Consider the following 12,211-nt stretch of genomic DNA (forward strand, 5'->3'; position numbering starts at 1 on the left):
ATTAAGTCTGAGCAACTAGAATAAGTGTTTATAGAACAGAGGCTAGAGACATGAAGACCAGGGGCACAGGTCATTGCCAAATGATGAGATCCAGAGAGACACCACTCACCCTCCTTGCAAGCCAGGACTTTCTTCCTTTAACATTTGGGGAGAAAAAGTAGCATGATCAGAAAGAAAACTAACATCCTTGCGCTCCTGGTGTGTGCCAGCCCCTGGTCCTTTAACATAGGTCGGCTCATTTTATTCAGACTCAGTATTAATCACCCTCACTTTACAGATGAGGAAACCAAGGCCAGAATGTGCAACATAACTTGCTCAGAGGTCCAGAGCTAGTAAGAGAACCTCCAGGATTCGGTCTCTGATGTGTCTGACTCAAAAGCCTGTTTGTGCTCAGACTAGACCCCCTAAAATATCCACTGTCCCCATCCCCACCCTGACCTTGCTATCTCTGACTGTGGCTACACTCTACAAGGGGGAGGAAATGCTTTGGGACACCTTCAGGGGCCCCTGCCTCAGATGCCAGAGAAATGAGGTATCATTATCATGGCCACCAGTTTGGGACAATTATCCCTACTGTCCTGAAGCCTGGCTAAACCAGGCTTCCAAGACCTTCCTGAGAGCCTGGGGCCTCCTCCGGGGCCAACCTCCAGGTCCTGAGAGCAGAGGGGAGTGGATTCAATGTGGTTCAGATCTACTGAGTCTATCATGGACCAGTGGGGGCTGCAGGAGAGGCAGAGAAGGAAGTGATGTGGAGCCTGCCCCTAGTAGGCTTCCAGGTTCTCCAGGGGAGAAGAAACGGGCAAGTGCATGCCCAGCTACAATACTGGTCGGTCGGGGTGTCGTCCAAGTGCCCTACTGCAGACTCTGGAGGAGCCCTGGGGCTGCGAGCAACCTGAGGCAGGCTCCCCACCTCATTCAACATGGGACCCAGCTCATGGCAGGTGTTCCAGGCAGGAGAGGGCTGTAAGGGCCAGGCTAGTCCCATGATCATGTCTCAGGGTCACTTCCTGAGTGAAGATGATGGGGGCAGCTCTGTCCTGCTGTGCCCCTCCCTCACAGGGCAATTTTCCTTATGGGGGTGGTGGTAGGGGGGAATCAGGTTGGGAGTAAGCTTGATCTAACAGCAAGCCAGGCCTCCCAGAGCAAATTCTGGGTGGGGGTTCTGTAGGTAGGCTGCACTGCTTTGATAGGCATGACTCTGGGCTGGAAAGGAATCTGTCCCTTCCAGAAACAGGCAGGGCCACAGGTACGGGGTAGGGGCAATCTGCCGGGGAGAGAGGCGGCTCATGTTTGGCTCTGAGCCAGACTGCCTAGACCCACAGCCTGAGCCTGGTCACCCGAGTGCGTGCTGTGGACCTGTGGCTCTCTGCATCTCAGAAACCAGCCCAAAATGGAACATTCCTGATAGGGTTGTTGCAAGAATTACCTAAGGCAATAAACACGAAGTGCATCGAATTATACCTGGTACATGCTAAGTGCCTAATGAGCATGATGAGGGTGGTGATTGGTCTGTGAAGGGGCATTGGTTCATTAGGTTCTCCCTATTGAAGGTGAGTGTGCATGTGTGTATGTGTTTGTGTGAGTGAGTGTGTGAGGGTGAGCACACAATGAAGTTTTCATCCGCAAACATCTGGGAATTTATTCTGTACATAGATGACCCCAAGTCAGGCAGTCTCCTCAACCTGCCATTGCAGGCTCACGTGGATGCTGCAGGGACCAGCCCTCCCATCCCGCCCCAGTTCCCAGCAGCACCATATGTTGGCAGCAGGCTCAGTCAAGCCCCAGCCTCCACGATCCATGAATCTAGTTATTCTCACTTCCGTGCCTTTCCTCATGCTCCTTCCTCCTGCTCACCTTTTTCATTTGCCAACGTCGGCCAACTCGAATGCCACTTCTTCCAGAAGCCTGCCCTGAACTCCCCCAGGAAGGCTGAGCGTTTTGCAAGCTCATTGCATTTTGCATGCAGGGCATCTTCCCACTGTTCAGGGTAGAGTGTTCTGAGAGGGGGCAAGGTCTCCCACACAGAGGAGGGGCCCAATTAACATGGAGCAAGGCAAAGTGATGAAGACTTCAATTGACAGAGACCGAGAACATCCCATCAGGACCCTCCTGGTGTCTGTTATCCCATAGAGCCCAGAGCCCGAGCTCAGAGCCCCTCATCTGTGCCAGGCACAGGCTTGGACTGGCGTCCAGAGATGGACAGGAGCAGCCTGCTTTGGGGGAGCTCATGGTCAGCGTGAGGTGGGTGGGGTGGAGACACAGGGTTCATGGAGAGCTCTCATTCAGACAGGCAAATGCTACAGGGGAGGTGATGTGGAATCGTGGGGTGACCTCCCTGCACCCCAGGGAAAGGCAGGGCAGGGAATGAATAGTGTGCTCTATCGTGGGAGACACCGGCCAGGCACACTCACACATGCCGACTCAGGCAGTGGCCACAGCATCGCACCCCATTTCCTCTCCGTGGGGGCTGTGGCCTGTAGGATCCCCCGGGCTGAGGTGGGTGATCCCCCCCAAGGTGGGAAGAGCCCAGAGGAGTGGCCCCTGGTGGGGTGGGGGTGGGGCCAGGGCTGCCACTCGGCATCACGAGGCGTCTGTCACAGTGCGCCTTTGTAATTTTGTCCTAAAAGATCACTCAAGTCCACCCCCCAAAACATGCAGCTGTGTGCGAGCCATACACAGAGACAGACCTAAAGGTCAGAGGACAACCACGTGTTGTTCTGGGGAGCTCTCTCCTTGGCGTCAGGGCCCTCTTTACTAAGCACCCGTGGACAGGTATGGACACGACCCCCGGGGGAAGGAAAGCATGCTGTGGCCGTGCTTCTCCAAGTGCAGGCCGCACCACAGCTGGCCGGACATTAGGAATGCAGAGTCTCCGGCCCCACCCCTGATGACTCCACCCTTGAATGCGCTCCCGCTGACTCCTGGGCTGGTCAGGGTTTGCGGGCCCTGGGCCAGAGCACAGACGGTATTCCTAACGGAAGGACCTCAAACACGGCTAGTCCAGCCCGCTCGGTCTACAGGTGGTTAAACTGAGGTCCAGAAAGGGGAGTGACACACTCCCAAGTCATGTGACAAATGAGCAGCTGAGCCAAGACCGGACTCTCACACCACATTGCTCATCTCGCTGTCAGTGCCCCCAGAGGGAAACCACTGGCTGGAATGTGTCCTTGCCTCTGGAAAGTGCTAGGGCAGGGCAGGGTGGAGCATGCAAACAAGGAAGAGGCATGGCTTATACGTGTGACACCAAGCCAGGAAGGCCTCCGGCTCCATGCTGCCTGGCACCCCCTACTCTTACCCTCTGCCGGCACCCTTAACCCCCCCACCACCGCACCCTCACCCCTGCTCTGGCTTCCATCAGACACCTGCCCTGCTTCCTTCCCCCTTGCATCCCCCCTCTGTCCCTGAGTCTGTAGACTGGAGGGCTTTGACAATGGGGGCTGAGCCACGGGCTACGCCAGGCACAGGCAGAATCTGGCAAAGGCTAACAAGCTAAACCAAGTTCCGCTGCTTCCGTCACGGTGGATGCAGGAGTAAACACAGCATCTGGGGTGCCTGGGTGGCTCAGTCGTTAAGCGTCTGCCTTCGGCTCAGGTCATGATCTCAGGGTCCTGGGATCGAGCCCCACATGGGGCTCCCTGCTCCACGGGAAGCCTGCTTCTCCCTCTCCCACTCCCCCTGCTTGTGTTCCCTCTCTTGCTGTGTCTCCCTCTGTCAAATAAATAAAATCTTAAAAAAAAAAAAGAGTAAACACAGCGTCTAATCCCACGTCCTGAGGTTCAGGGTGCTCTGTGAGCAGGCCGCTTCCCAAAGCCCCAGGACGAGGCTCTCTTTGCATCAGGACAGCCCCGGAGGAAACGTGAGATGTGGTATGCCCTTCTGCCAGGGCTGGGGCACTGTTTGGGATGAAACTCGAGGCTCTGTGTGCCCTACTTCTGACCAGGGGACAGCAAGGCCTTGTTCCCAGTCTGTCTGGATTGGGGGTCAGGTATCAGGGCCGTTGGTAACTGAGTCCAAATGGGTCCCAGGAGACTGAACAAAGAGCTGATATTTCAGGGAGAATGATGGTCAAGTCCAAGTTTCTCTGCCACCCCCTCACTGCCCAGATTTTGACTACAGGATAATAGTTACTAGCAGAGAGCCACCTTCGAGAACACTTATAAGAGGTTTGCAAACTTGAACTGACAACTGGCTGGCCTAGACTTTATCTAGGGGTTGGCAAGCTTTTTCCGTAAAGGGCTAGATACCATTTTCAGATTCTGGCATATGCTCTCTCTCTTGCAACACTTCAACTCTGCCCTACTAATTTAGCCATTGAGGATATGAAAATGAATGGGCATGACTATGTTCCAATAAAACTTTATTGATAAAAACAGGCTGTGGGCCATTGTCTGCCTACCTCTGTGCCAGGTTAGGGATTCTCAACCTTGGCTGTACACCAGAAGGGTTTGGGTTCCCTGGGCTACATCCTGCTGACCCCTCAGATTGACTTAACTGGTCTGGGGTACAGTCTGGACACTGGGACTTTTACAGGCACCTCAAGAAATTCTAATGCACAAAGCTGAGAACGGGGACTAACCTAAGCAGTGTCTCTTGTTTCAACCTCTCGGGACGACTGGCCATGCTCCACTTAAGTCTACCTGTCCCTTTGGGCCCAGAGTCCCTGCTACGATTACCTTATGACAAAGCTGTGCGTGTCAATCTCCGGCCCACAGCCGCTGTTCAGCAAGACCCCCGAGTTGCCCACGATGGCACAAGTCCCGAAGTGCTTGTTCTTCAGGGGAGAGCTTCTGGGGAGGAGATCGTAGAGGTTCTGGGACACGTTCATTGTGCTGTCACGGTCGAAGATGTAATGAATGATGTCTCCGGGCTTCAGGGTCCCCTTGAGGACAGAGATGTCTTTTTCGGCATCCAAGAACTTCAAGATTTGCTTCCTACAGAAACCAAACGCACATGAGGAAAAAGTCTCCCTGTTGCCAACTGCCTTTTGGCAAACCAGCTTTTCCTGTCCTCTGTCCCCCTGTGGCCCGATGCAGACAGCACACAGGTGAAGCTGAGTTCAGGTGCCCTCTGAGAATGGGTTCTAGGTGGGGCGTATCAGAAACAGCCCAGAGGCAACTAAGGTGGGGCCAGTCTGGTTTTTGTGGTTACAGCCTCTTCCTATGAGAGCTGATAACTGCCCAGGGAAATGACACCTTTAGGACATAGTGTGAACTCATCACAGAAGGCCCTGGAAGGAAGGGTGATCCACCATTCTGGTTTGCCCAGGACAGCCTGCTTTTGGTACTGAAAATCCCACGTCCCAGGGAACCCCTGTCTTGGACATTTCCAAACAGTGGTCACCATACATCACACTCCCCTCTCAGTGGGATTCGGGGCCAGCATCTGACAGGGGGTCCTGGACCAGGATTAGGAAGCCAGGATGACACCTGTCTCTCACTCCCCAGTGGTCTATTTTCTTCCACAAAAATCTTCTCTGGGCAAAGGGATATCCCACAGTCTCCACTGTGAGGTGTGTCAACTCTCCCTTTGAGAGACGGAGAACATAGCCTGCTGTCCCTGAGCTGGTCCATTCCGTGGAGTGTGCTGTCCTGCCCCCCGCTGCTGTCTAGTTTGGGGTTTGTAAAAATTGATCCTCTCTGGTCCCTCAGAGAAATTCCTTTGTGCTGTTTCAGAACAAAGGTGAGCAAAGGACAGCTCCCTAGGCTCCAGGATGACTTTGATTTAGCGGGAATGCTCTAGAATCATCTAGCAAAGTACACAGAGGGAATGGGGTGTGGTCAGAAAAAGGACTGGTGTCTTCTTAGAATCAGCTGGGGAGATTTACTCAAACCACTCAGGCCTAGCTGGGGGATCCTAGCCAGGGGTGGGGATGTTTACTGTCTGAATCTCCTAAGAGATCTTGAGAAATGATTCAAGTCAGAGAGAGAAAGAAATTTGGTTCCCACATTAGCCTACATGAACTTCATTTCCTGCAGCAAGCCCCTATCGAGCATAGATAAAATGATGCCAGTCTTATTTTCCACAGAGCCTGGAGGGACAACACTTCTTCCTGCACTTTGCCAATGGGCGAATTTGCAAGATGGTTGCCCCATTGTGCAGATGGTAACACGGATGCTTGAGAGCCTGTAGGACTGGAGATGTTAACCACCAGCGGTGTGTCCTAGTAAGGTGCCCATTCAAGCTCTCAGGGAACTATAAAGAATTCAGAAGCTTTGGGCTCACACCTGAGAAATCCTGACTCTGAGAGTGGCTCAGTGTCTGCATGCTTCTAAAGCTCAGCAGGTGGCTCTAACGTGCGCCCAGATTTGGGAGACTGGCAAAGCCAGGGGGTAGCTAGAATGCTCGGCAGGGCACGAGGCTCTTCTTCCACTAGTCTTTTCTTATTAATGACCTGGATCTCTTGCCATCGTGCAGGGGAGACACCCCTTGCTTAATAATTTGTATCTCTTGATGGGAAAAGAGGCATTATATTTATTTACTGCCCTTTACCAAGAATTATACAACTTGACAAACTGATACAGCATGGAAATTGCTAAAACCTCTGCAATTACTTACCCCAAAGTGTTTAAAAGTAAGGACAGTCTCCCAGAAAGTCCATAAATAAACACCTCTGTGAGTGAATTGATTTATAACTAATTACAAGAAATTACTATCAATTATTAAACATCATTCCAAATCACTTACAGCATCTTTTATTAATAATAATTTTGGTGATTAATTGAAGGAAGTTGAAGGGAATTCTTTCTTCCCCCTGGGTGAAGGCACATTGTTTCTGCTAGAGTGGTTGTGTGTTTGCAGGCCCTCATGGCCTGGTCTTCTCTGAAAGTGTGTGTGTGTGTGTGTGTGTGTGAAGTGTCCACTTGTCTACCCAGAGGCAGAGGAAGGGCCAGGGGGATGCAGGTGGGCGTGTGCTGATGAGAAGATTTCTCTCACAGATGGTGTGGCAGGGTGGTCCCCCCACCAAATAGATGTCTACTTCCTAAGCCTCATAACCTGTCATGTGGCTTAATTTGGAAATAGCACCTTTGAAGACGTAATGAAATTAAGGCTCTTGAATTGGTCCTGGATTATCCGGTGGGCCCTAGAGCCAATGAAAAGTGTCTTTACAAGAAGTGGGAGAGGGAAATACTCAGACACAGAGAAGAGATGGGGGCAGGGATTGGAGCGATGAGGCCACAGGGCTGAGGAGGGGCTGGAGGAACAACCCCCGCCCCTCCCGGCCCTGCAGAGGGAGCAACTGGAACTTGGGCCCCAGAGCTGGGAGAGAATACGTTTCTGTTGTCCTAAGCCACCACGTGGGTGGGAATTGGTTAAGAGCAACGCAACCCTGGGAGACTATTGCATGTGTTCTCACTGACCGATCCAAGGGTGCTGCTGATCCAAGGGTGAGTGACGTAGGCCTGCAACTGTCTACCCAGGGGGCCTCAGAAGGCACACTGGTGAGGATGGCAGAATGGTGGTGCCAGGAGTCAGTTCCTTCAGATGGCTTCTCAGCTGCTGGGTCCTGGGTCTCATGCCTCTCTAGCCCCCACCCCCCACACCCCCTCATGTCCCCAAACCAAGCCTTGAGAACTGGGGGGTGGGGGCATTTCCATTTTGACAGTGAGCTTACCCTACGGGGGTAGCTCCCTGCTCCATGCGGTGACACTTTCGGTAGGTCTGGGCCCCCTGTTCTCCCTCCCCATGGTGGAAGGCCAGGGAAGGTTGGCCGCCATTGTCAAGGCTTTCTCCATCTGGTCCAGCTACCTCGCCAACCTCCCCATCCACATGCCTTACCTCCTACTTTGTGCTCCAGCAGCACGGAGAACAAACAGCAGACATCAGGCTGTGCACAAGCGGGACGAAGCTTGGCATGCCTGGCAAACTCCTAATTACCTTTCAAATCCCACTGCTCCTTTCCTGACTATCCTGCTTCGTCCCCTTACAAAATGAAGTGTTCTCTCCTCAGTGTGATCTCTGTATTTCCACCTATTTATGAGATGCAATACATCTCATAATGTGTGCATCACGTGGCACTGTCCTGTCTTACATCTGCGTCTCCCTGCTAGCATGTCTGTTTCATGTTAGCACCCCGGGCCCCCAGCACAATGCCAGGGTTCTACTGACCAAGCTTTGTTGGGTCAGTCATGACTATATCAACGTCAAGTACTCAAAATGCTGATGTTGTAATTCCTTCTTTACAGCTCTCCATCCCTGCCACCCCGCAGTGACCGCAGAGCTCTGAGACATCACCCTCGAAGCTCAGGACAAGAGCTGCTCTCTGGCTAAGCACACCTCTCCTCTTCATACCAGCTCCTGGGTCACCCACAGTTGGCGGCACAGATGCCAGGCTGGTGCAAGCAGGGGATGTCTCCCGCCCGAGAAGGACTCTTGCTTTGGATCCCCTGGAAGAAGCCACCTGTGGTCTCCACCTCCCAGGCTCCTGCTGCTGCTGACCCAAGAGCCTCACTCCTTCCAGAACCCAGGACCTTGGCAGGGTGCTCCTGCCCACCTCCCCAGCCCCAGTCACTGCACACGTGTGTTGGGCCGCTGGGCTTGTCTCAGGTTTTTATTTCCATTTGATCGCTTACAGATGAAACCTGCCTCAGTGGGAGGTAAACATTTTATTTCTATCCTGACTTCTTTAGGTGATGGAGAGCGGCAATTTGCCAGCTTGTGCTGAAGAAGGCCGAGGCTGTCTCTTGTCCTATAGGTGATTACCACTACCTGATCCTCAGAGAAAGCGTCTGGTTGTGTCTCCATTTGGCCGAGGCTGGCTGGATGTTGTGCTTAATGCTTTCATTACTTCTGTCAACAACAGCTGGTGATGAGGAGCCATTTATTACAACTTCAGCTCTGGAAGGGAAAAAAAAGAGAAAGAGGGTAGACATGATCTGTTAGCACGCCAATGACAAGTCTAATAGTTTTGTTTTTGCACAGGCTTGGATGTAAACTTCGGGAGAGCAAAATTGCAGTTATTACCCGAGAAGGGAAGGAAGTCTATCCTCTAGAATGCACAAATTCTCTCCCTCAGGTATACGCTACATCCAGTTTGGAGATGGGGAAGGGGGTGGTAGAACTTTCTTTCGCCCCACCCCCCACCCCAACGTCTCCTCCCAGTGAAATCTAGCTGTCACCATTGGAATAGTAATACATCTTCAAGTTACTTTTGCAAAACTCTGCAGTTGCATTAGCAGCTGGGTGTCATCAGATGGTCTACAAGCTTAATAAAGAGAAAACAAAAGCTCATACCAGGGGAAAGTGAAGCAGCCTGCAGCTTCCCCCTCCTCCCCCTTACCCTGTCAATGCCCCGTTTGTACTCTCAGATGACACCTCACACCTCGTTCCACAGCTCTCGGTTCTCAGTCTCCCTCTCCCACTAGGCTGTAAGCAGGAGAGCTCCCTCATTCATTTCTTCATTCCCCAAAGGTCTAACATAGCAGGTGCTCAATAAATGTTTGTAGAATTTGAATTTGAATTTGAATTTGAATTTGAATTTCACCCTGGGGGAGCCTGGATGGATGAAGGAGCTGGTTGGCCCTGTATGCCCAGGGCAAATCACAATTCTGGTGGCACACCGTCTCTCCACCTGACTCAGGAACACTGAGCATTCAGGACCCGCTTGAATTCTGAGGTTTGAAATCTATGCTAGTAGGTTTCTAAGAAACTAGGTTACAATTACATCTCTAAAGGCAGTGTAGTAGCTAGCCTGCCTCTGTCAGACGTGCACAGATGCGTGTGGGTCACATCAGGTGTTGCTTTTGTCTGTGCTGAAAGCAGATTCTCCCACTTCGAGTGATAAGTGGATTTGTGATGCCAAACTTTGGAGCTCTAAAGAATTCAAACCAAACATCTATGTCCTCGGCATTTATCTTGAAACAGCCAAGTTAAAAAAGATGCAATTCTTTTAACGAGGTCTACAGCCAATGCTCTATTTTGCTTTTTGTAAGTAGAGAAGAAATACAGCTGGGGGTGGCAAATTGTCTCTGCACATTCTCCCCACACACCTCCATTGCTCAATATTCATGACTCCTCTGGCTGATATCACTGGTCTTGGATTCAAACATATGCAACTTTTGCAGAGGACTAGAAGAGGAAACAGAAGACCCTTGGAAATTTTGTTGCTTTCATGAAAGGAAGCAGAAGGTGTCATGGAAAGATTTCACAAGCTGTGTGACTGTGGGTAAATCATTTTACCTCTCTGAGATTCAGTTTCCCCATTTATAGAAAGAGGGTGGAGAAAGGAAGATATCCAGCATTAAGGATCTAGAATTCTGTAAGGACCCTGAGGTCTCCTGCACCTCTCACTGACTGCCCTCTTGTGAGGCTCCAGGGGGAGCTGCTTGTGGCTATAACCCTTTGGCACTGCCTCCTGCACAGGCCACAGGCAGGAGCGGTGACACTCGGGACCACCCCAAGAACCCGAACTTCACTGTAGCTTACATCAGATGGTATATGTGATAGAAACACTTGACTTCTTGTGATGGGAAATTGTCTTCCTAACAGGGTAGCTGACGCTCTCATCGGTAATAAGTGACCAGAACCTGGCATCTTATGGCTTAAGGTGGATTCGGTCTTAAGGTGAAGCTTCCCAGAAACTGGGGCACATTGGGTGACCCCAGGCCCTCTCAGGCCAGAAAGATCTGCAGAGGTATTTATCCTGGATGCTTGCCCAGGGGATTTTCTTGGAAAACTCCAGAAGGAGTTTCCAGGCTTCTCTGGGACACAGAGTGGTGGAGGTGAGGAAGGGAAATAGATAAACGCTGGCATGACTAGTGGTAAAATTCCATTTCTGTCTCCACTTCCTAGTGAAACCTTGGCGGAGACCCTGCACTGCCAGCCATGGTCTTCCTGGAGTTAAACCTGGCTCTGTGGCTGTCGAGCTGGGGGACTTGGTCAAGTCACCTTGCATATCTGGCCTCTGCCTTCTTCTCTGTAACACTGAGGGGATGGATTAGGTCACCCAGGAACCACCTCAGGTCACTGGTTTTTACATGCTCTACGTTGCACAAACTCAGCTGGACTGGTGGGTTGTTCTAATTCAATGAGGAAACAGGTTCAGAGGGGAGAAATAATTTGCCCATGGCCCCAGCTAAGAAGCACAGGGACTGAATCCAGGTCTGCTTAGCTCCCAAGACTTTTTCTTCCTGCTTCTCATACTTGATTTTGAGTAAGACTCTTCCACCCTCAAGTTACCATGGGGCACAGCTGTGGCAAGATCAAGGGTCAAGATCTTGTTTCTCCAAAAGGGGACATTTTTTCCACAGTAGAAGAGAGAGTGCAATCTTCATTTGTAGCTCCCAGGTGGTTAAGAGGTCATTAGATAGCTAGAAGCAATGACGTCAGGGAGAGAGGGTCACTTTCCTGAATCATGTGGGGTCAGGAATGGACATATTGAATAGGTCTTATGGTCAAGAGACCTAAAAAAAGTCTATGGAAGGGCAAATAATGACCCTACTCCAAATAATTTGGATCTCTCATTCCCAGACTGACCACAATAGGATATTTAGAAAGTAAAACAAGGTCTTCGTTTTCAGTAGCGGCTATTTACATCAAATAATGTGGCATTCTTTCTTCCTTCCAATGTTCCTTAAGCTCAGGCTCATAGACTGTAGGTCATAGCTATGGGGCAGTTGTCATCAGTGGAGAATGGGAACTCAGAGGTATGGTCCAACCACAGCCAGTGGCAAGTGTGGGTCTGTTGGCTTGCAAAGCATTTGCTTGCTTCTCTGTATTGAGCAGCCCCTAGCCAAGGATCATCACAGGAAAAAACACTCTTTCAGAACTTAGATTGTACATTCAACAATCAAGATTAACATTACTGAGTTGACTCCCTAAATATTTTTAAGAGGTCTTTGTGAAGTTCCTGAATGTTTTATTTTCTGTCTTAATCTCCTGGATAAGCCACCTACCACAATGAAATCGAGTGAAAGACCCGATTCTCTTTAGAGCTTCCACTGCTCAGCAAAAACGCAAGTTATGAATAAGCACATTGGTGGCTCAAGTGCTTCTAAGTATGTGGGCTCTTTTCCAGAAAGTAGCCTTACCCATCTGAGTTTTCCATCTCTGCAGCCTCTAGACCTTGGGCCATTTCATGGGCTCTTCTATCGACAGCTCCTCCCCAAAAGTGATCAGGGAAATGCAAAGCCAAAGTGAAACGAAACGGATCTATTTGCTAAGTAAGAAGGGCACTATCCAGCAAAGAGGAGAAGCAGATTAATAGCTGCCTTAC

The 12,211-nt window shown here is 50.9% G+C and overlaps 1 protein-coding gene across 3 annotated transcripts in view; it reads right to left on the reverse strand.

Annotated features, from left to right (window-relative positions):
• The window catches only part of ST8SIA2 (ST8 alpha-N-acetyl-neuraminide alpha-2,8-sialyltransferase 2), a 62,796-nt gene that overhangs the window by 17,402 nt on the left and 33,183 nt on the right, over positions 1–12,211 (reverse strand). For 2 of the 3 annotated variants that reach the window (XM_021680518.1, XM_021680519.1), the window contains 2 exons: positions 8,707–8,835; positions 4,674–4,931 (listed from right to left, as the gene is read on the reverse strand). In XM_021680518.1, coding sequence (XP_021536193.1) covers positions 4,674–4,931; positions 8,707–8,835 — 387 coding nt within the window. The remainder of the gene's footprint in view (positions 1–4,673; positions 4,932–8,706; positions 8,836–12,211) is intronic. The other variant, XM_021680520.1, reaches the window with a different exon arrangement.

This window comes from Neomonachus schauinslandi, chromosome 9 (assembly GCF_002201575.2).
Source record: "Neomonachus schauinslandi chromosome 9, ASM220157v2, whole genome shotgun sequence".
NCBI classification, from domain to species: domain Eukaryota; kingdom Metazoa; phylum Chordata; class Mammalia; order Carnivora; family Phocidae; genus Neomonachus; species Neomonachus schauinslandi.